General features: G+C 40.5%; 1 protein-coding gene and 2 non-coding genes across 6 annotated transcripts in view; 2 read left to right on the top strand and 1 right to left on the bottom strand.

Moving 5' to 3' along the window:
• RNF214 (ring finger protein 214) overlaps positions 1-23,527 on the top strand; it is a 53,240-nt gene that overhangs the window by 14,392 nt on the left and 15,321 nt on the right. For all 4 annotated transcript variants that reach the window (XM_032285418.1, XM_032285420.1, XM_032285419.1 and 1 more), the window contains exon 6: positions 550-689. In XM_032285418.1, coding sequence (XP_032141309.1) covers positions 550-689 — 140 coding nt within the window. The remainder of the gene's footprint in view (positions 1-549; positions 690-23,527) is intronic.
• On the bottom strand, positions 8,239-8,346 carry LOC116556491. The gene has a single exon (XR_004271035.1). It is a non-coding gene; the product is annotated as a U6 spliceosomal RNA (small nuclear RNA).
• Positions 12,797-12,955, top strand: LOC116556451. Its single transcript, XR_004271001.1, has one exon.

The following is a 23,527-nucleotide window of genomic DNA, read 5'->3' as shown; positions in this document are numbered from 1 at the left end:
CCACTGCTCCTGGCCTATTTGACTCCTAATTGAAAAAAAAAGCATGTGTGTTTGTACGTGTGTGTGTTTGTACGTGTGTGTGTGTGTATTTGTTGTTGTTAAGTAGTAAAACAAATAAAACCCATACGTAATAAAGTAGACTCTTTCACAAAACGAAACAAGACAATGCTTGTTGGATGTACAGACTCCCACCTGGTACAGGAACTCTTTTCTCAGCATTCTTGACAGGTGTTCATGTTCATTCAGCCTTTATTTGAACACCAGTAATGGAGAGCTTACTGCTTCACAAGGCAGTATATTCCTTTTTTGAACAATTGTGGTTGCTAGAAATTATTTTTCTTGTTGAGCTGCAATCTGCATTACTATAACCTTCTCCTTTGGGTCTGAATACTGGCTTTTGGAGCTACTCATCAACCATATTCTTTGAATTCAGTTTGAATCACTAAAGTCAATATGTGAATTTGTGATAGTTGAAAATAACCTTCACATCAGAAGAACTAACTTGTTTTCTTTTTTATTTGTGTTCGACTGTAATTGTGTGGAACTCAGGAGATACTAAAGGCTATTCAGGATGTGACAATAAAACGAGAAGAAACAAAGAAGAAGATAGAGAAAGAAAAGAAGGAGTTTTTACAGAAGGAGCAGGATCTGAAAGCTGAAATTGAGAAGCTTTGTGAGAAGGGCAGAAGGTAACTGATGTTAAGAATAAAAACCTTGTATGTATGTATATATGCATGAGGGGCCAGACCTGTTTGTATTTATAGTTTCTTTGCTTTCAATTTAATTTTTATTTGAAAAACAAGTGTAGAAGTAAAAACTCTCCAATGACTTTAGCTTTTTCAGTATCAAACATTAGACTTAATAGAAAAAAGTTCAGAGATTTATTAATACTTTGAAGTAATAGAAGTTAATTGTTAAGTCCCAAGTGTGGTCAAGATTTTGATACAAGCTGGATGTAGTGGCTCACACCTATAATCCCAGGGCTTTGGGATGCCAAGTGGGGAGGATTACTTGAGGCCAGGAGTTTGAGACCAGCCTGAGCAACATAGCAAGACCTCCTCTCTACAAAAAAATTAAAAAAAAAACTTAGCTGGGCATGGTGGCATGTGGCTGTAGTCCTAGCTACTTGGGAGGCTTAGGAGGAAGGATCGCTTGAGCCCAGGAGCTCCAGGCTGCAGTGAGCTATGATTACACCGCTGCATTCTAGCTTGGGTGACAGAATAAGACCTTGTCTCTTAAAAAAATTTTTTTTTGTTATACATCTGACCCTGATTTCACTTTATAACCTGATATTTACAAGTTCAGACCATGGGCCAGGCCTGGTGGCTGACACCTGTAATCCCAGCACTTTGGGAGGCTGAAGAAGGCAAATCACAAGGTCAGGAGATCGAGACCATCCTAGCCAACATGGTGAAACCCTGTCTCTACTAAAATACAAAAAATTAGCCAGGCATGATGGCACATGCCTGTAGTCTAGCTACTCAGGAAGCTGAGGCAGGGGAGTTGCTTAAACCTGGGAGGTGGGGTTTGCAGTGAGCCAAGATTGCACCACTGCACTCCAGGCTGGTGACAGAGCAAGACTGTCTCGAAAAAAAAAAAAAAAAAAAAACGAGTTCAGACCATAAGCATGTTTTGAATGATTACACTCATGTTATTCAGCATCCAAAGTAAATTTCAAACAGTAATGTTATCAGCTATTTGTGAAAGAATTCTATAATACTAAGTTAGTGGATTTGTGTCCTTTTCTGGGTACTGCAGAAAAAGCAAAGTGTGCATAGAAGTTGGTCAAATTCTCTCAGTTTTCTAAGTTTCTTAAAATGAGCTGTTTGGAAATTGGAATAGCTATGAATACTCTGGTTTTATTTAAATTCCACCAAAATGCATTTTATCAAAAAAATCTTGGCTTTTGCTATGGATTTGGCATCCTTCAAAAAAAAATCTTGGCTGGCCGGGCGCGGTGGCTCACGCCTGTAATCCCAGCACTGTGGGAGGCCGAAGCGGGTGGATCACGAGGTCAAGAGATCGAGACCATCCTGGTCAACACGGTGAAACCCCGTCTCTACTAAAACTACAAAAAATTAGCTGGGCATGGTGGCGCATGCCTGTAATCCCAGCTACTCAGGAGGCTGAGGCAGGAGAATTGCCTGAACCCAGGAGGCGGAGGTTGCGGTGAGCCGAGATCGTGCCATTGCACTCCAGCCTGGGTAACAAGAGCAAAACTCCGTCTCAAAAAAAAAAAAAACAGAAAAAAAAAAAATCTTGGCTTCTGCTAATGCATCAGACTGCTGAGTTAGCAAGCTCAAAGCTGAATCATTTTCTGAGTCTCCAAGGTGATAACTGTGAAGCTCAACATGAGGAAGAGTGTTTGAGAGAAGGCTTGTAGACCAATCAGTTGTTCTGTTGAGAATCTATGATACTGAATAATTAGAAGGTGGGTCAGTTGTCTATAATGATCATTTTCCAGCAATTATGAAGAGTGTACCTGGAGTAGAACACTATTCCAGCCACTGTTAGTGATCGAAGCAGTTGCTTCCACCCCATGACATGGCCTCTGCCTTTGTCTTCACAATCTGCATGGGGAAGATGAGCATAGAAATGTACATGTAGCAACTTAGCAGCAGATATTAAAGTGTAGAAACTGGGAAGATGAGTCTATAATGCTATTCTAAGCCCTGTAGAAAATTTCCTTTTGATGTGTGCTCTTTATTTATTTATTTATTTATTTTGAGACAGAGTCGCGCTGTCGCCCAGGCTGGAGTGCAGTGGTGCAGTCTCAGCTCACTGCACTCTGCCTCCTGGGTTCAAGTGATTCTTTTGCCTCAGCCACCTGAGTAGCTGGGATTATAGGCAAGTGCCATCATGCCTAGCTAATTTTTAAAATTTTTTATAGAGATGAGGATCCCACTCTGTTGAACAGACTGGTCTTAAACATCTGGCTTTGAGCAGTCCACCTGCCTCAGCCTCTTAAAGTGCTGGGATTACAGATGTGAGCTACTGTGCCCAGCCTTTTTTTAATTTTAATTTTTTTACCTTCACCAAACTCACTTTTACTCCTTACATTCTTTTTTTTTTTTTGAGACGGAGTTTTGCTCTTGTTGCCCAGGCTAGAGTGCAGTGGGCACTGTTGGCTTACCGCAACCTCCGGCTTCTGGGTTCAAGTGATTCTCCTGCCTCAGCCTCCTGAGTAGCTGGGATTACAGGCATGTGCCACCACAACCTGCTAATTTTGTATTTTTAGTAGAAATGGGGTTTCTCCATGTTGGTCTGGCTGATCTCGAGCTCCTGGACCTCAGGTGATCCACCTGCCTCGGCATCCCAAAGTGCTGAGATTATAGGCGTGAGCCCCCATGCCCTAGGCTACTCTTTACATTCTTTATGTAACTCTACCATCTTTTCCATCCGATTGAATTGCTGCAGATGTTTATTGATGCTAATAATTTTGGTGTTTGTATTCTTTTTTTTTTTTTTTTTTTTTTTTTTTTTGAGATGGAGTTTCGCTCTTGTTACCCAGGCTGGAGTGCAATGGCACGATCTCGGCTCACCACAACCTCCGCCTCCTGGGTTCGGGCAATTCTCCTGCCCCAGCCTCCTGAGTCGCTGGGATTACAGGCACGCGCCACCATGCCCAGCTAATTTTTTGTAGTTTTAGTAGAGACGGGGTTTCACCATGTTGACCAGGATGGTCTCGATCTCTTGACCTCGTGATCCACCCGCCTCGGCCTCCCAAAGTGCTGGGATTACAGGCTTGAGCCACCACGCCCGGCTTGGTGTTTGTATTTTTGAAGATCCATTTTTTTCGTTAAATTTATGTGTCATAATGTCAGAATAATTTTTTTTTTGCCATTCTTTCTGTTAAATGTGGGGTTCATTTTTCCGGAAGCAGGGGGGATGTCTTCTGTAGGTATCTTTGTTCTAGCAGTGGTATAGGTTTTGCTTAGCGTTCCATCATTCATAGGAACCAGGATGCATAGATTTTGTTCATTATATTGGTCACCTTGGCCTGCCATAACAGAATACCACTAACTAGGTGGCTTAAACAACAGAATATTACAGTTCTGGAGGCTGGAAGTTCAACATAAAGATGCTGGCAGGTTTGGTTTCTAGTGAGACCTCTTTTCCTGGCTTGCTGACAGCTGCCTTCTGGTCTCACATGGCTTTTGCGCTATGTGTGCACATTCCTGGTGTCTCTTCCTCTTCTTATAGGAACACCAATTCTATTGGATTAGGTTCCCATTTTATGAATTCATTTAGCCATAATTGCCTCCTTCAGGGCCCTGTATCCAAATGCAATTACACTGGGGTTAGGGCTTCAACATACGAGTTTTAAGCGACACAATTTAGTCCATAACAATTGTATTTCCTGTTTATAATGCTTTCTTTCATTTATTCAGCCAGCATTTATTGAGTATCTATTATGAGCCAGACAGTAGGGCCTGGAGAGTAAAAAGTCTTCAAAGAGATTACTGTTTATTAGGGGAGACAGTTAGATAAACAGATGATTGCAAAATAGTGTAACTATACTGTGATAATGGTAGAATGAAAGCATCTGAACGAGGTACGTAACCCAGACTGGGTAGGGGGAGTCATAGAGGGCTTCCCAGGAGATATAATTCCAGAATTGAGTCCTGAAAAATAAGGGGCAAAAGATAACCACCAAAATGATCCTTGGTTTGATCCTGAATTAAACAAACTGTAATTATAGGACATTTTGGAATAATTGGGAAAATTTCAGTAGGGACTACATGATAGGTAATATTGGGTCAATGTTATATATTTTGGGTGTGCAAACCCATGTTGTTGCAAAAAGTTTTTTTAAGAAATTAAAAAAGTGTTTTGAATGTGATTATGATGTTTCATTATGTAGAAGGATGTTCTTGTTCATAAGAAATACTTGCTGAAGTTTTAGGAGTTAACCTGTCATGATGTACATGTGGCAAAAAAAAGTATCAACTGGTCTAGATGACAGGTAGATATTCATTTTATTATTTTGTTAACTTTTTGTTGGTTTGAAATTTTCAAAGAAAAAGTAACGGGTCAGGGTAGGAACAGGGAAGAATTAGCCAGGCAACAAATGAAGGAAAAGACATTGCTCAGAGATGAGAGAGAAAAGCAACCAAGATGTGAAGTGGAGAAGTGAGGCCAGATCAGAAAAGGCTCTTATACTGTGTTAAGGAGTTTGGGTTCTTCTATGATAGAGGTAGTGAAGGATTTTAAGGGAGGAGAGAATCAAATGACACAATTTTTATTTTATTTTATTTTTTTAGATAGACTCTCACTCTGTTGCCCAGGCAGGAGTATAGTGGCACAATCTTAACTCACTGCAATCTCCATCTCCTGGGTTTAAGTGATTCTCCTGCCTCAGCCTCCCAAGTAGCTGGGACTACAGGCCTGTGTACCATGCCTGGCTAAGTTTTGCATTTTTAATAGACATGGAGGTTTCCACCATGTTGGCCAGGCTGGTCTTGAACTCCTGATCTCAAGTGATCCGCCCGCCTTGGCCTCCTACAGTACTGGGATTGTAGGCGTGAGCTACCATGCCTGGCCTACAATTTGCATTTTAAGTAGATCACTTGGGCAGTTAGAAAATGTATTGGATTAGTGTATTTGACCATTTAGGAGACTTATCTTGTCAGAACCTAGGTTAGAATAATTATGGCCGAAACTAAAGTAGTGCCAGTGGGAATGAGAGAAGTGAGCATATTTGTAAGACATTAGGGGCAGTACTGATCAATGTGGGTAGACAGGGTTGAGTTAGGGATAACTCCCATATTTCTGGCTTGGAAAATTAGAGAAATAATGGGGTTCTTTGAAAAGATGTCTTATCTGTCTTAAATGTTTTAACTTAAATTTTGCCAACTTTGCAAAATCGCTTTTGCCATTTCTTTATGAACTGAATCTGAAATTTAAAAAAAATGTTTTATCTTTTTGTGTTCTCCTATACCACTTAATCTAGTGCCATATATCTGGTAACTGTATGGTAAGTATTTATTGGATCACTGGGTTGGAAATTAAGGGAATTTCACATTATATTATATAAAGATGAATTTACTTAATAAAAATCTGCTAAGTGCTTTGTATTATTTGAACGTTGTCACTATGTATTTCAATTTCATTATAATTTTTTTTATTTTTAGAAACAGGATTTCACTCTGTTGGTCAGGCTGGAGTATAGTGGTACAATCACAGCTCACTAAACCCTGGAACTTCTGAACTGAAGCCATCCTCCTGCCTCAAGTCCCAAGTAGCTGGGACTACAGGTGTGCACCACCATGCCCATCTCTAAGTTTTTTTAATTTTTGTAAAGACTGGATCTCAGTTTGTTGGCCAGGCTGATTTCAAACTCCTGGCCTTGACCTCCCAAAGTGTTAGGATTACAGGCGTGAGACACTGTGCCTGGTCTGATTATAATTTTTTGTTTGTTTGTTTTTTGAGGCAGAGTCTCGCTCTGTTGCCAGGCTAAAGTGCAGTGGCATGATTTTGGCTCATTTCAACCTCTGCCTCCCAGGTTTAAGCAATTTTCTTACTTCAGCCGAGACAAACTGAATTGGCCAAAATTTAAAAGATCAAATATTTTGTTTAGTCATGTATTTGATTTTCTTTTCTCCTGGACACCTGTCTGCTTTGTCCTGCAAGTTGTCTTGCATTTGCAGGGACAGTTTGTAGTACCCAGCTTTTATCCTTCAGGTTATTGCTGGCATTAGAAAGGTAGTTTCCCTGTTCCTGCTCTTCCAGTGCAGAACCTCTTTTAAGCTCCCTACCTTTAACAGTAACTTATTGTGGCCAGGCATACTGGTTTACCTCTGTTATCCCAGCATTTTGAGAGGCTTAAGGCGGGAGGATTGCTTGAGCTCGGCAGTTCGAGACCAGCCTGGGCAACATAATGAGACCTTATCTCTATTAAAAAAATTTTAAAAACAACAACAATAACAAAACAACAGTGAGCCATTGAGAATGGCAGTAAGTAGGGCTTGTGGTGACCCTGTGTTTTAAAAGACATAATTGATTTATATTTTCATAGATGTAGCTTGGGACAAGGAGCGTAAAAGCTACAATATCAAGCAATATTTTTCTTTTAAAAAAAAATTCTCTGAACTTGCCTGATCAATTCATAGGATAGAATGACAGGTGAGTAGCAGATCAAGGGAGTTACTGTTCATTGGAAGCATTACTCGATGTAATATAAAAGTCTATCCTGGCTGGGTGCAGTGGTTCTTGCCTATAATCCCAGCACTTTGGGAGGCCAGTGTGGGCAGACCACATGAGGTAAGGAGTTGGAGACCAGCCTGGCCAACATGGCGAAACCCCATCTGTACTAAAAATACAAAAATTAGCCAGGCATGATGGTGGCGGCCACCTGTAGTCCAACTACTCAGGAAGCTGAGACACGAGAATCGCTGTAACCCAGGAGGTAGAGGTCGCAGTGAGCTGAGGATCCCACCTCTGAACTCCAGGTTGGGTGACAGAAAAAAAAAAAAAGAGTCCATGCTAAATTAAAATTGAGGCCAGGCAAGGTGGCTGACACTAATCCTAGCATTTTTGGGAGGCTGGCGCAGGAGGATCACTTGAGGTTAGGAGTTCAGGACCAGGCTAGACAATATAGTGAGACCTCATCTCTGCTAAAAGTAGAGAAAATTTGCTGGGCATGGTGGTCTTCTTATTGTGTTTTTTTTTTTGTTTGTTTGTTTGTTTGTTTTTGAGATGGAATTTCACTCTGTCACCCAAGATGGAGTGCAATGGCACGATCTTGGCTTGCTGCAGCCTCTGCTTCCCGGGTTGGAGCAATTCTTACACCTCAGCCTCTTGAGTAGCTGGAATTACAGATGTGTACCATCACGCCCAGCGAATTTTTGTATTTTTAGTAGAGATGGGGTTTTGCCATGTTGCCCAGGCTGGTCTCGAACTCCTGACCTCAAGTGATCTGCCCGCCTCGGCCTCCCAAAGTGCTGGGATTATAGGCCTGAGCCACCACACCTGGCTTTAATGTTGAATAGTATTCCTCTTACTGATGTATTGGAGTTTGTTTATTCATTCTCCTGTTGATGATCATGTAGTAGTTTCCAGATTTTGACTATTATGAACAGTTTTATAAGAAACTGCCAGATGTGCTTCCAAATTGGGTATACCATTTTACACTCTATCAGCCATATATGAGAGTTCTGATTGCTTCACATCCTTGCTTTCAAGGGCTTGCATAGTGGTATTTCATTGTGTGTGTGTGTGTGTGTTTTTCTCTTTTTTTAAAATATGGAACGCTTCACAAATTTGCATATCATCCTTGCGCAGGGGCCATGCTAATCTTCTCTGTATCATTCCAATTTTTAGTATATGTGCTGCTGAAGCGAGCACATGTGTTTTTTATTTTCTAGAGATTTCAGATGGTTTGAATCATTGTGGTTTTAATATCCCTAATAACTAATGATGGTGTCTCTTTTTCTATTTGCTTATTGGCCGTTTGTGTATTTTATTTTGGGAAGTGTCTAAATTTTTTATCCCTTTTTTCAGGGGGTTGAATTTTTGACTTTTTATTACTGTGTAGTAGAAGTTCTTTTTATATTTTGAATTTGTCAGCTATATGTTATGTAAAGATTTTCTACTGCCCTCTTACATGACTGTTGACTTTTTAATTGCATTTTTGATGAAATAATGTCTAATTCATTAAACTTTTCCTTTATAGTTAATTGCTTCTTGTGTCCTCTCCAAGTTACCTTTGTCCACCCTGAAATAGCAAAGATTTTTTCGTATATTTTGTTATGGAAGCTTTATCATTTTACCTTTTATATTAATGTCTCTGATTCATCTCAAATTCTTTGATTTTTTTTCTTCTTCCCACAGGAGGCACAACAGTGGAATGTATGTTTGTGTTTTTTTACAGACGGGGTCTTGCTCTGATGCCCAGGTTGGAGTGCAGTGGCTATTCATAGGTGCAGTCATAGCTCACTATGGCCTCAAACTCCTGGCCTCAAGCAGTTCTCCTGTCTCAGCCTCCCAACTAGCTGGGACTACAGGCGTGTACCACTATACCCTTCAAATTAATTTTTAGATATGGTGAGAAGTAAAGGTTGAGGTTCATTTTTTTCCATGTGGCTATCTAGTTGTTCCAGTACCATTTATTGAAATGACTTTCCTTTCCCTATTTAAGTGCTTGGCACTTTTGCCAAAAACCAAATGGCAGTATGAGCCACTTGTATGAATAGTAGGTCTATTTCTGCGTACCATTTTATTGTGTTTATATACTTGTCTGTATACTAAATTATACTGTCTGCTGGGCATGGTGGCTCATGCTTGTAAATCCCAGCAGTCTGGGAAGCCAAGATGGGAGGATCACTTGAAACCAGGAGTTTGAGACCAACCTGGGCAACACAGTGAGACCTTGTCTCTATTTCTTTATTAAGTTTTTTTTTGTAAAATAATTTATATAAATAAATTCATGTCATGATTATTATATCTTTATCATAAGTCATGAAATCAGATAATGCAAGGTCTTCTACTTTTTTTCAAGACATTCTAGGTCCTTTGCATATTCTAGGTTCTCAGCATTTTCATGTATTTTTTATTTTTCTGAGACAGGGTCTCAAGGCTGGAGTGCAGTGGCATGATCACAGCTCACTGCAGCCTTGACCTGGGCTCAAGCAGTGCTATCATCTCAGCCTCCGCAGTAGCCGGGACTACAGATGCTCACTACCACACCTAGCTAATTTTTTGTATGTTTTATAGAGACAAGGTTTTGCCATATTGTCCAGGCTGGTCTCCAACTCCTAGACTCAAGTAGTCGGCCCACCTCAACCTTCCAAAATACTGGGATTATAGGCGTGAGCCACCGCACCTGGCCTCATGTGTATTTAGAACCAGTTTACCAGTTTCTACAAAAAAAGATAAAACTGGTAGGAACATAACATCAACTTGGGAAAAATTGACATCTTAACAATATTAAGTCTTCTAATCAATAAATATGACACATCTTTATTTAGGTCTTTATCTCTGCAATAATTTTATTGTTTTCAGTGTCCAGATTTTGCACATTTTTCTTTAAACTTATTCCTAAATATTTTATGTTATTTGATGCTATTGTAAATGAAATTAAGAATTTTTTAGAAGTGTCGATTGCTGCTAAGTTCAACTTACTTTTGTTTTTGACCTTATACCTGCTGTTTTGTTAAATTTCTGTGTCAGTGTATTAGTTGTTTTGTAGATTCCTTAAGATTTTCTATATAAAAAATCATGGTATCTCTGAGTACACACAATTTTATTTCTTCCTTTCAAACCCTTAAGCCTTTTATTTCTTATAAATATTATTGCACTGGCTAGTACCTCCAGTACACTATTGAATAGAAGTGTTAAAGTGAATATCATTGCCTTGTTCCTGCTCTTAGAGGATAAGTTTTTAATATTTTAACAATAAGTTTGATGCTGGCTATAGGTTTTTAGTGTATGCCTTTTTTTCTTTTCCTTTTTTTTTTTTTTTTTTTTTTGCGACAGAGTCTTGCTCTGTTGTCCAGGCTGGAGTGCAATGGCGCGATCTCGGCTGACTGTAACCTCTGCCTTCCAGGTTCAAGCGATTCTCCTTTCTCAGCCTCCTGAGTAGCTGGAATTACAGGCATGCGCCACCACACCCAGCTAACTTCTGTATTTTTAGTAGAGACAGGGTTTCACCATGTTGGTTAGGCTGGTCTCGACGTCCTGACCTCATGATCCGCCCGCCTTGACCTCCCAAAGTGCTGGGATTACAGGCGTGAGCCACCATGCCTGGCCTTTCGTATGTGTTTTATCAAATAGAAGTTACGTTCTATTTCTAATTCTCTGAGAGTTATTGAAATAAGTGGGTACTTCATTTGGTCAAATGCTTTTTCTGCATCTCTAAAAATTATTGGCCAGGTGACGCCTGTAATCCCAGCACTTTGGTAGGCCAAGGCAGGTGGATCACCTGAGGTCAGGAGTTCAGGACCAGTATGGCCAACATGGTGAAATCTGTCTCTACCAAAAATACAAAAATTAGCTGGACATGGTGGTGAGTACCTGTAAACCCAGCTAGTCGGGAGGCTGAGGCAGGAGAATCGCTTGAACCTGGGAGGCGGAGGTTGCAGTGAGCTGAGATCACTCCACTGCACTCTAGCCTGGGTGACAAAGCAAGACTCTTGTGTAAATACACACACACACACACACACACACACACACACACACACGTGTATATATATATATAAAATGGTTTTTCTCCTTTATTCTGTTAATACAGTGTATTACATTGATTTATTTAATCACTTTTTGTGTGTGTGTGAACAGTCTCCCTCTGTCACTCAGGCTGGAGTTCAGTGGTACAATCTCGGCTCACTGCAACCTCCGCCTCCCAGGTTCAAGCAATTCTGCTGCCTCAGCCTCCCGAATAGCTGGGATTACTGGCGCTCGCCACCATGCCCGGCCAATTTTTGTATTTTTAGTAGAGACAGGGTTTTGCCATGTTGGACAGGCTTTTCTCAAGCCCCTGACCTGAAGCTATCTGCCTGCCTCAGCCTCCCAAAGAAAATGCTAGGGTTACAGGTGTGAGCCACTGCAACTGGCCCATTGATTTATTTTCAAAAGTCCAACCAACCTTTCTTTTGTGAGATAAACCAAACATGGACAACACATATTGTTTTTATATATTGCCAAATTCAATTTGCTAATGTTTTGTTAAGGACTTTGTGTTTCTTTTGTTTGTTTTTTGAGTGGAGTCTTGCTTTGTTGTCCAGGCTGGAATGTAGTGATAATGATCCTAGCTCACTGGAGCCTCAAACTCGTGGCCTCAAGTGATCCTCTTACCTCAGCCTCTTAAGTAACCGGGACTGTAGGCACATGGCACCATGCCTGACTAATTTAAAAAAAAAAAATTGTGGATACAGGGTCTTACTATATTGTCTAGGTTGATCTTTAAGTCCTGGCCACAAGTGATCTTCCTGCCTTGGCCTTCCTAAGTGCTGAGATTACAAGCATGAGCCACCATGCCTGGCCCTTTGTCTGTGTTTATTGAGGAATATTGTTGTATGTTTTCTAAATTTTTAAAATTTAGTTATATCAGTTACTTAGGCCAGAGGGATGTTAAAATCTCTATGACTATAGCACTTTTCTTTTTTGTTTTCAAGACGGGGTGTTGCTCTGCCACTGAGGCTAGAGTATAGTGGCACAATTGTGGCTCTCTGCAGCCTCAACCTGGGTTCACACAATTCTCCCACCTCAGCCCTTTGAGAAGCTAGGACTACAGTTGTGCACTACCACACCTGGCTAATTTTTGTATTTTTTGTAGAGATGGAGTTTCACCATGTGGCCCAGGCTGGTCTCAAACTCCTGGGTTCAAGCAATCTGCTTGCCTCAGCCTTCTAAAGTGCTTGGATTACAGTCGTGAGCCACTATGCCCAGTCACTTTTTTTTTCCTTTTAATTCAGTCAATTTTTGTTTCTTATATTTTGATATTGTATTGTTAGATACACATGCATTTATGATTGTTATTGTAGGGGAGGGAAAAATGGTTTATTTTCACCCTTCTAAGTAATTTCTTTGGCTGGGTCATTAATTAAATTGACAAGAGACAGATTAACAGGTGAAAAGAACATTTTAATTATGTGTCCATGCATGTATTCATAGGAGTCCCACAAAAATATGAGGTTAAAGGACCAGATGATTGATACTTATGTAGTAGCTTGAGCTACGGAGAGGAAGAGAGGCTTGGGATTTCTAGGGGGTGGTAGAAACAAATTAGGGGCGAGTGAGGGGAAGAAGCATATAGTGAATAAAAATTGCCTTGCTATGTAGGTAAAAATATCTGTGGTTGTCCTGGCCTCTGCTTTTTCTACTCCCCTCTGTTTTTTGCGGCCCCTCCTGTGCTCAGTTCTAACAAGGTAGTATGGCAGGACACACAGCAGTCTCCTTCAGTTTAGGAGGGCTGTCTTTAGAATAGAGCTGTCTTTTAAAGGCACGAGAGTACAATTTTTTAAATGTTTTTCAGGTGCGAAGTGGACCAGCAGCTCTCTTCTTGGGAGACTTACTTTTGTTCATGAAAATTCTTTTAGAGATGACAGATTTTCTTGTTTTTTTCTTTGAGATGGAGTCTTGCTCCGTTGCCCAGGCTGGAGTGCAGTGGCACAATCTCGGCTCACTGTAACCTCTGCCCCCAAGTAGCTGGGATTACAGGTGCCTGCCGGTACGCCTGGCTAATTTTTGTATTTTTTTAGTAGAGACTTGGTTTCACCTTGTTGGTCAGGCTGGTCTCGAACTCCTGACCTCAGGTGATCTACCCACTTCGGCCTCCCAAAGTACTGGGATTACAGGCATGAGCCACTTCACCCGCCCTTGAGATGGCAGATTTTCTTTATAGAAGGGAAAATTTTCGGAGCTACTCCTATGTCTACAGTTTCTCAAAGTATTCATCTTGAAATAATTAATATGTCAAACAGGTATATTTTGGAATGTCATATTCTGGTTTCCTAAAGTTGTATTTTGAATACACCTAGTATGTATCCACAAAAACTAAAAATTAAAAAAAATTGTTTTAAGTTGTATTTTGGGGTGGAGTGCCTTGAGCCCCAACATTAAACATTATATATTACTGATAAATTGGCTATTTTGTCATAATGAAATGTCCTTCTTTATCTTAGTCATACTCTCTGTATTACAGTTTATATGATACTGCTGTAGACATTGAAGTTGCCTTATACTTGGTTTTTACATGCTATATGTTTTTCAATCCTTTCTCCTTCAGCCTAAGTTTCTATATGTTTTGTATACAGCCTATAATTGGGTCCTCTTCAGTGGCTTATGCCTGTAATCCCAGCTCTTTGGGAGGCCAAGGCAGGCGGATCACCTGGGGTCAAGGGTTCAAGACCAGGCCGGGCGTGGTGGCTCATGCCTGTAATCCAAGCACTTTGGAGGCCAAGGTGGGTGGATCATCTGAGATCGGGAGTTCAAGACCAGCCTGACCAACATGGTGAAACCCCGTCTTTTAAAAAAAAAAAAAAAAGAGTTCAAGACCAGTCTGGCCAACATGGTGAAACCTTGTCTCTACTAAAAATAAATTAAAAAAAAACTAGCTAGGTGTGGTGATACATGCCTGTAGTTCCAGCTACTTGGGGAGGCTGAGGCAGGAGAAACACTTAAACCCAGGAGGCGGAGGTTGCAGTGAGCCGATACTGCACTACGGCACTCCAGCTTGGGGGACAGAAGGAGACTCTATTTTAAAAAAAATAATAATTGGGTCCTCTTAATCTAGTCTGATAAACTGCCTTTTAATTAGAGCCTTTAGTCCATTTACATTTAATGTTATTCATGATTTGATTGGATTTAAGTATATATGTTTACTACATAAATTGAAAATTAATTGAGCCAGGCACAGCGGCTCACACCTGTAATCCCAGCACTTTGAGAGGCTGAGGCAGACAGATCACCTGAGTTCAGGAGTTTGTGATCAGCCTGGCGAACATGGCAAAAACCTGTCTCTACTAAAAATACAAAAATTAGCCAGGTGTGGTGGTGGGTGCCAGTAATTCCAGCTACTTGGGAGGCTGAGGCAGGAGAATCGCTTGAACCTGGGAGGCAGAGGTTACAGAGAGCTGAGATTTCATCGTTGCACTCCAGCCTGGGGGACAAGAGTGAAACTCCATCTCAAAAAGAAAAGAAAAGAAAAGAAAAGAAAATTAATTGGATGTTCTTTAGAATTCCATTTTAGTTTGGTCATCATCTTCTTTCCCCATCTGCTTCTCTAATTTACTGGCAACGTACATCATAAAAAGAGACTACATGCCAGCTGATTCAGAAAGATTTATAATTTTCTTGGATAATGTAGAAATTTTTAGCATTGTAATTGTAGAAACTTAGAATTATCTCTTAGTTTTTTTTTTTTTTTTTGTGAGACGGAGTTTCATTCTTATATCCCAGGGTGGAGTGCAATGGCATGATCTTGGCTCACTGCTACCTCAGCCTCCTGGGTTCAAGAGATTCTCCTGTCTCAGCCTCCTCAGTAGCTGTGATTCCAGGCACCTGCCACTATATCTGACTAATTGTTGATATTTTTAGTAGAGATGGGGTTTCACCATGTTGGCCAGGCTGGTCTTGAACTCCTGACCTCAGGTGATCCACCTGCCTTGGCCTCCCAAAGTGCTGGGATTACAGGCGTGAGCCACCGTGCCCAACTATCTTTTAGTATTTTTTTAAAAATCAACTTCTTTGAGATATAATTTGTATACAAAAACGTAAGCCTATATTTTGATGAGTTTTGACACATTAATCATGCATGTAAACACTAACACAATCAAGGACACATAGCTATTGCTCTACAATGCTCCCTGTATTCATTTTCAATCACTGTTCTCTCATTTTGCCATTCCTAAGTAAACACTGAGCTGTGTTTGTCACTATAGATTACACTTATCTTTTCTAAAGATTTTGGCTTCTAACTTTTCTAAAGATTTCTTGCTTCTTTTACTCAATATATTTTTGAGATTCATCCATGAGGTGGTAGTTATCAATAGTTTATTCTTTTTTTCCATTGTATTAATATTCCACAGTACATTTACCCAGTTAAAGGTGTTGTAATATAATTATGACTCCTGTTGTTTCTGATGAGGAGTCAGTGACAATTCATATTCTTGTTCCCTCTGTGTATTGTGTAATTTTTTTCTGTAGTTTATTTCAGGATTTCCTACTTATCTTCAGCTTTCAGCAGTTTGACTTTGATTTACTCACTTGCTGTTTTCTTTGTGTTTTTCCTGTTTGGAGTTTTCTGAGTTTCTTGATCTGTGAAGTTACATCTTTCACCAAACTTGTTAAATTTTATTTAGTTTTTAAAAAATTTGAAATAAGGTCTCACTCTGTCACCCAGGCTGGAGTGCAGTGGCGCAATCTTGACTCACTGCAACCTCAGCCTTCCAGGCTTAAATGATCTTCCCACTTCAGCCTCCCAAGTAGCTGGGACCACAGGCATGCGCCACCATGTCTGGCTAATTTTTGTATTTTTTGCAGATATGAGGGTTCGACACGTTGCCTAGGCTGGTCTCAAATTCCTGACCTCAGGTGATCCGCCCACCTCGGCCTCCCAAAGTGCTGGGATTACAGGTGTGAGCCACCACACCTGGCCAAATTAGTGAAATTTTCTGACATAATTTTCAGATATTTTTTCTGCCCTATTCCCTCTTTTCCTTCTGGGACTCCACTCTCACATGAGTTAGACCTTTTGATATTGTCCGACAGCTCACTGAGGCTCTCTTCATTTCTTGCTATTTCTCGTATCAAGTAATTTCTTTTCTTTTTTTTTTTTTAAAGACAGAGTCTCGCTTCTTTGCCTAAGCTGGAGTGCAATAGCATTATCTTGGCTCACTGCAAGTCTGCCTCCCGGGTTCAAGCAATTCCCCTGCCTCAGCCTCCCGAGTAGCAGGGATTACAGGCATATGCCAGCATGCCCAGCTAATTTTTGTATTTTTAGTAGAGACAGGGTTTCACCATGTTGGCCAGGCTGGTTTTGAACTCCTGACCTCAAGTGATCCGCCCACCTCACCCTCCCAAAGTGCTGGGATTATAGGCATGAGCCACTGCCCCTGGCCATATTGGATAATTTCTATTGATGTGTCTTTAAGTTCACTTGCTGTTCTGTATCATTTCCATTCCGCTATTAAGCCCATGCAGTGAATTTCATATTTTCAGTACTATATTTTTCAGTTCTGTCATTTCAATTCTGTTTCTCTGCTGTAATCCCAGCACTTTGGGAGGCTAAGGCAGGAGGATCCCTTGAGCCAGAAATTTGAAACCAGCCTAGGCAACATAGTGAAACCCTGTCTCTACAAAAGGAAAAAGAAAATAATTAGGTGGGTGTCGTGGTGCACGCCTGTACTTCCAGCTACCAGAAGGCTGAGGTGGGAGAATTACTTGAGTCCAGGAGTCTGAAGCTTCAGTGAGCCGTGATTGTGCCACTGCACTCCAGCCTGGGCAACAGAGCAAGACCCCACTCAAAACAAGAAAACAAAAAAACAAATAACAAACAAAGAAATAGAAATAATTAACATTTTCTAGTGGTCAGATCCTCTCCAGCTTATTATTTGTCTGTTTGTTGTTTACTCTTTAGTGCTCCAGGTAGATACGTTTTTACGTTTTTATTTTTATTTTATTTATTTATTTATTTTTTATTTTTTTTTTGAGACGGAGTTTCGCTCTTGTTACCCAGGCTGGAGTGCAATGGCGCGATCTCGGCTCACCGCAACCTCCGCCTCCCGGGTTCAGGCAATTCTCCTGCCCCAGCCTCCTGAGTCGCTGGGACTACAGGCACGCGCCACCATGCCCAGCTAATGTTTTGTATTTTTAGTAGAGACGGGGTTTCACCATGTTGAACAGGATGGTCTCGATCTCTTGACCTCGTGATCCACCCGCCTCGGCCTCCCAAAGTGCTGGGATTACAGGCTTGAGCCACCGCGCCCGGCCTACTTTTTTATTTTTTGAGACAGAGTCTTGCCCTGTCTCCCAGGCTGGAGTACGGTGTCATGATCTTGGCTCACTGCAACCTCCACCCCCCAGGTTAAAGTGATTCTCCCACCTCAGCCTCCCGAGAAGCTGGACCTCAAGTGCGCTATCACATCTGGCTAACTTTTGTATTTTTAGTAGAGACAGAGTTTCACCATGTTGGCCAGGCTGGTCTCAAACTCCTGACCTCAAGTGATATGCCCACGTTGGCCTCCCAAAGTGCTGATATTCCAGGCATTCCACTGCACCTGGCCGCTTTTTCACATTTGTTTAGAATTTAGATTTTTTTTTTTTTTTTTTTTTTTTGAGTTTGGATCTCACTCTGTTGCCCAATGTGGCGTGCTGTGGCTCAATCTCGGCTCACTGCAGCCTCCACCTCCTAGGCTCAAATGATCCTCCCACCACAGCCTCCCAACTCGCTGGGACTACAGGTATGCACCACCACACCTGGTTAATTTTTGTATTTTTTGTAGAGACAAGGTTTCACCCTGTTGCCCAAACTGGTCTCCATCTTTTGGGCTCAAGCCATCTGCCGCTCTTACCTCCCAAAGTGCTGGGATTACAGGTGTGAGCCACTGTGCCTGGGAAGAACTTAGATTTTTTTAATCTGCAGGATGGTTGGTCTATTAGAAGTAACTTTGTGTTTATTAGAAGGAGAAGATCTCTGGCTGCTTACATTAGATGGGCCGAAGAACAGATTAACTGGTGTCAGGGAGACTGTTAGAGTGCCAGTGAGATGAAGTGAGAGCCTTATTCAAGTAGCAAAGGAACAGAAAAGAAAGGCTTTCTGAGGTAGGATTGATGAGATTTGTTAACTGCTTAGAGGTAGAAGCTGTGGGAGAAGTGGAATAATGGCAGTGAGATGTCTGGGATGACAGAATTGGTGAATATAGTAGGTGAAGCAGTTTAGGGCAGTGGCCTTGGAAGCAGAGATTATAAATTTGATTTTTAACTCAGCTTTATGAAGTTATGCTTTATATATAATAAAATTGAAATGATGAGTTTGGACAAATGTATACAGTCATGTAAGCACTACTGCAATCATGGTATGAAGTACTTCCATCACCCCAAAAAGTTCCTTTATGACTCTTTGGAGTCAGTCACCTCCTCTACCCTGAACCACTGGCAACCACTAATCTGTTTTCTCTATATATAGTTTTGCCTTTTCTAGAATTTCATGTAAATAGAATCATACAGTGTCTGTTATGTCTCTTTCCTGTGTAAGATAATGGTTTTGTGATTCATCTATTCATCTATGTTCTTATATGTTCTTAGGCATCTGTATTTTATTCTGCTTTATTGCTGAGTAGTATTACATTATAAGACTGTATCAAATTTCTTTATATATTCACTAGTTGATAGATATTGGGTTGTTTCTATTTTTTTAAAGGTTTATATATATATATATATTTTACTATACTTTTAAGTTCTGGGGCACATGCAGAACATGCAGGTTTGTTACATAGGTATACATGTGCCATGGTGGTGCATCCATCTGCATCCATCACCCCATCATCTACATTAGGTATTTCTCCTAATGCTATCCCTCCCCTAGTTTCCCACCCCCCTACAGGCCCCAGTGTGTGATGTTCCCCTCCCTGTGTCCATGTGTTCTCATTGTTCAACTCCCACTTATGAGTGTTTCTATTTTTTGTCTATTATTAATAAATCTGTTCTGAGTATTCGAGTACAAGTCCTTATATTGAAATGTTTTCTTTTCTCTTAGGTAAAAGGCTTTGAGTGGGATTTTTGGCCATATGTTTGCTTAACTTTGTAAGAAACTGCCAAGCTGTTTTCCAAAGTTGCATTACTACTTTACATTTCTGCCAGCAACATATAAGCATTTCAGTTACTCCATATCCTCACCAACACTAGGTTTTACCAGTCTTTAAGCTGTTCTAATAACTGTATAGTAGTATCTCATTGTAGTTTTAATTTGCATTTCCCTAATGACTATTAATGTTGACCATTTTTCATGCCCTTATTTGTTTTTTGTCTTTCTTTTTTGGTGAAGCATCTATTCAAATATTTTGTGCATTTTAAAAAGCATGCTGTCTTCTTATTGAGTTGTAAGAATTATTTTTTCTTTCTTGAATTCCTGGGATCAAGCAGTCCCTCCTGCCTCAGCCTCCAAAGTAGCTGAGACCACAGACGTGTGCCACGATGCCCAGCTAATTTGTTTTGGAGAGATGTGGTCTTTTCATGTTGCCCATGCAGATATCAAACTCCTGGCATCAAGTGATCCTCCCACCTCAACCTTCCAAAGTGCTGTGTTTACAGGCATGAGCCACTGTGTTTGGCTCTTTTTTTTTTTTTCTTTTGAGGCAGACCCTCGCTCTGTTGCCCAGGCTGATCTCAAACTCCTGGGCTCAGACAGTCCTCTCATATCAGTCTCCAGAGTGTTGAATTGTAGGGGTTCTTTATTTATTCTCTTTATAAGTTATTTTATCAGATATATGTTTCACCAGTATTTTTTTCTGGTTTGTGGCTTGCTCTTGCATTTTTTAACAGCATCTTTTGAAGCACAAAAGATAGCATGTTGACAAAATCTAGCTTGTCAGTTTTTTGTTGTGGTTCATGTATTTTGTGGCCTAAGAAATTTGCCTAACCCAAGAATCACCTTCTTCTAGGAGGTTAGTAGTTTTAACCTTTACATTTAGACCTATTATCTCTTTTGAGTTAATTTTTCAGCCTGGTACCAAGTAAGGGTCAGGGTTCATTTTCTTGGCCAGGTGCAATGGCTCATACCTATAATCCCAGCACTTTGGGAGGCCAAGGTAGGGTGGATTGCTTGACCTAAGGAGTTTGAGACCAGCCTGGGCAACATAGTGAAACCCCCACCTCTACAAAAAATACGAAGAGAAAAAAAAAAAAAAAAACAGGAATGGTTCATGCCTGTGATCCCAGCTGCTTGGGAGGCTGAGGTGGGAGAATTGCTTGTGACTAGGAAGTGGAGGTTGCAGTGAGCTGAAATTGCACTACTGTATTCCAGCCTGGGCAACAGAGCAAGATCCTGTCTCAGAAAAAAAAATGCTTATTTTCCTGGTGATAGACAGATGTACACGTGTTCCAGCACCATTTGTTGAACAGTATCCTTTCCCCAGTGAGTTACCTTGGCAGTTTTATAGAACATAAAATGACCACTGTTGGAGAAATACTCTTTAAAAACTGAAAATCTTTTCTCACCCCAGAAAACTTCTCATTAAGGTAGTAGAGAAAGACAACAGTTTTATTATTGAATAAGCATTAAATCAGATGTGATGCATATCACACATCCACTGAGATATTGTAAAAACTGATGGAATGTCACCCCTTTATGTAGCCAAGCTGATGTAATGTAGCCTTTTATAATACATACTGTTTTTGTTTTTTTTTTACTTTTTTCTTTTTTTTTTATTTAAAAAATTATATTAAAAAATACAAAACTTTTTTTTTTTTTTTTTTTTTTAAAGACGGGGTTTCACTATGTTGGTTAGGCTGGTCTTGAACTCCTGACCTCAGGTGGTCCGCCCACCTTGGCCTCCAAAGTGCTTGGATTACAGGCGTGAGCCACCACAGCCGGCCACATACTGGTTTTTTTTTTTTCTTGAAATGGAGTCTTGGCCAGACATGGTGGCTCACATCTGTAATCCCAGCACTTTGGGAGGCCAAGGTGGGCGGATCACCTGAGGTCTGGAGTTCGAGACCAGCCTGACTAACATGGAGAAACCCTGTCTTTACTAAAAATACAAAATTATCTGGGTGTGGTGGTGCGTGCCTGTAATCCCAGCTACTCGGGAGGCTGAGGCAAGAGAGTCAACAAGAGTGAAACTCCATTTCAGGAGAAAAAGGAAATGTATTCTTACTCTGTCACCCAGGCTGGAGTGCCAGTGGCTCGATCTTGGCTCACTGCAACCTCTGTCTCCCCCCCCACCCCGGGTTCAAGTGATTCTCCTGTCTCAGCCTCCCTAGTAGCTGGGATTACAAGCGCCTGCCACCATACCCGGCTAATTTTGGTACAATACATACTTTTAAAATAAACAATTGTTAGTCCTCAAGTAAGAGGACTTGACAGCACCGTTTGTCAAACACAGTTTGTCCTGTTTTATGGTAATTGGGGAGACCATCTGTATTGGCTTTATCTGGAAGAGAAACAAGCTGTTTTTAGTCATATCATTATGATACAAGGTACTTCCATAAATTGGAGTAAGGTGCTCTTGAAAGTTAGAGTCTTACCTTCCTACTGGGAACTAGGAGATAGGGAAGCTGTCTCCTTTCATGTTTGCATTTCAAAAAGGTGGCTCCCAGGTCCTTGAAACATTCCTCATTTGTGTGACTATTTTTAGCCTTTAGAAAGATTTTTGTATGTTTGAAAACGACAGTGAAAGAAAATTTGAAAGACAAGATTTGGAGATGGGCGGGGTGGGGGGGCGTCTTTTATCTGTTTCTTTACTGTCTATTCCATTACATCGATCTGTTTGTCTTTCCTTGTACCTGCATATAGTAAATGTTGAAATCAGTGCGTCTTCCAAGTCTGGTGTTTTTTCCAAAATTGTTTTTAATATTCTAGATACTTTTTATTTTCGTGTAAATTTTAGAATCAAATTACCAGCTTTTACAAAAAGCTTGCTTGGAATTTGAGTTTATATTGAATCTGTAGATCAATTTGGGAATAATTGACATCTTAATATCGAGTCTTTTGGTTCATGAACATGGAAGAGTGCTTTTTTTCTTCTTTAGTTTCTCTTGGCAATTATTTATAAGTTTGAGAGGCTATAGGGTTGAGGAGGGAAAGCGTTCTTTTTGCCCTCTAAAGGTTTACTAAAGATTAACTGACAAAAGGCAGATTAATAGGATAAAAAAGCATATAAAATTTATTTCATGTACATAACAAGCGCAGGGGAATTGCAGAGGAACGATAATCCAATAAAGTCCAGATGCTTAAATACCTACCCTTCTTTATTTATTTAGTTTTTAAATTTTATTTATTTATTTATTATTTATTTATTTTTAAGACGGGGTTTCACCATGTTGGTCAGGCTGGTCTTGAACTCCTGACCTCAGGTGATCTGCCCACGTTCACCTCCAAAGTGCTTGGATTACAGGTGTGAAACACCATGCCCGGCCAAATACCTACCCTTCTTTAAAAGGGAAGGGGAGATGAAGGTTGTCAGAGTAAATTATTTTCAGGATAATAATAATCATTCAGTAAAAGAATGAGCCCAAATGCTGGGTGCAGTCACTCATGCCTATAATCCCAGCAGTTGGGAGTTTGGGGGAGGAGGATTGCTTGAGGCCAACTTCCCAGAAGTTGCTGCTTTTAGTTAGATAAATGAAGCTCCAAGAATCCTTTTTTCTGTATTTGTTGAATCTCAAATGTCTTCACCATAAAAATAACCCTTATAGCAACTTTGTAGTTCTGAGTGGGTCTCACAGTTGATTTGGTAACATGGTGGATTGATAATTTGGAAAAATATTATGTCAGAGTTACACAGATCTTCCAAGTGTAGAAGTAGTTTATTATACACTATTTAAAGAATCGCATTTGTTTATATCATGATTGATCTCATCAGAATAGTCTAAGTAGTGAGAAGCCCTCAAGCTTATGGTGACAGGCACAGACTTTCCAAAATTCTAATTTTCACTTGAGAGTTTGAATTTTGTTGTTGGCAATAAGCACTGTCAGTTGTTTTCTTTGAAGTAACAGAATTGCTTTATTCAAGAACACATACGACAAATAGTTAAGTTCCAGTAACCTTAGTTTGTCTTTTGGTTATTCTGTTAAGTAAAAATGATGTTTCATGAAAATAGGCTTGTTCAGTTCACAGTTCAGACAATTTCACAAGTGCTTTTCCTCAAGTACTTTGGCATGTAGGATTTTATCACATGGAATATTAAAAAGATACGTAGCTGGGCGTGGTGGCTCACGCCTGTAATCCCAGCACCTTGGGAGGCTGAGGCGGGTGGATCATGAGGTCAGGAGTTCAAGACCAGCCTGGCCAAAATGGTGAAACTTCATCTCTACTGAAAATACAAAAATTAGCCAGGCGTGGTGGCAGTGGTGCATATGGTCCCAGCT

Source organism: Sapajus apella, unplaced genomic scaffold (assembly GCF_009761245.1).
Source record: "Sapajus apella isolate SASKATOON/1434 unplaced genomic scaffold, GSC_monkey_1.0 scaffold16, whole genome shotgun sequence".
NCBI classification, from domain to species: Eukaryota; Metazoa; Chordata; class Mammalia; order Primates; family Cebidae; genus Sapajus; species Sapajus apella.
The sequence above is the reverse complement of the archived record's forward strand: the minus strand, read 5'-3'. Positions and strand labels throughout refer to the sequence as shown.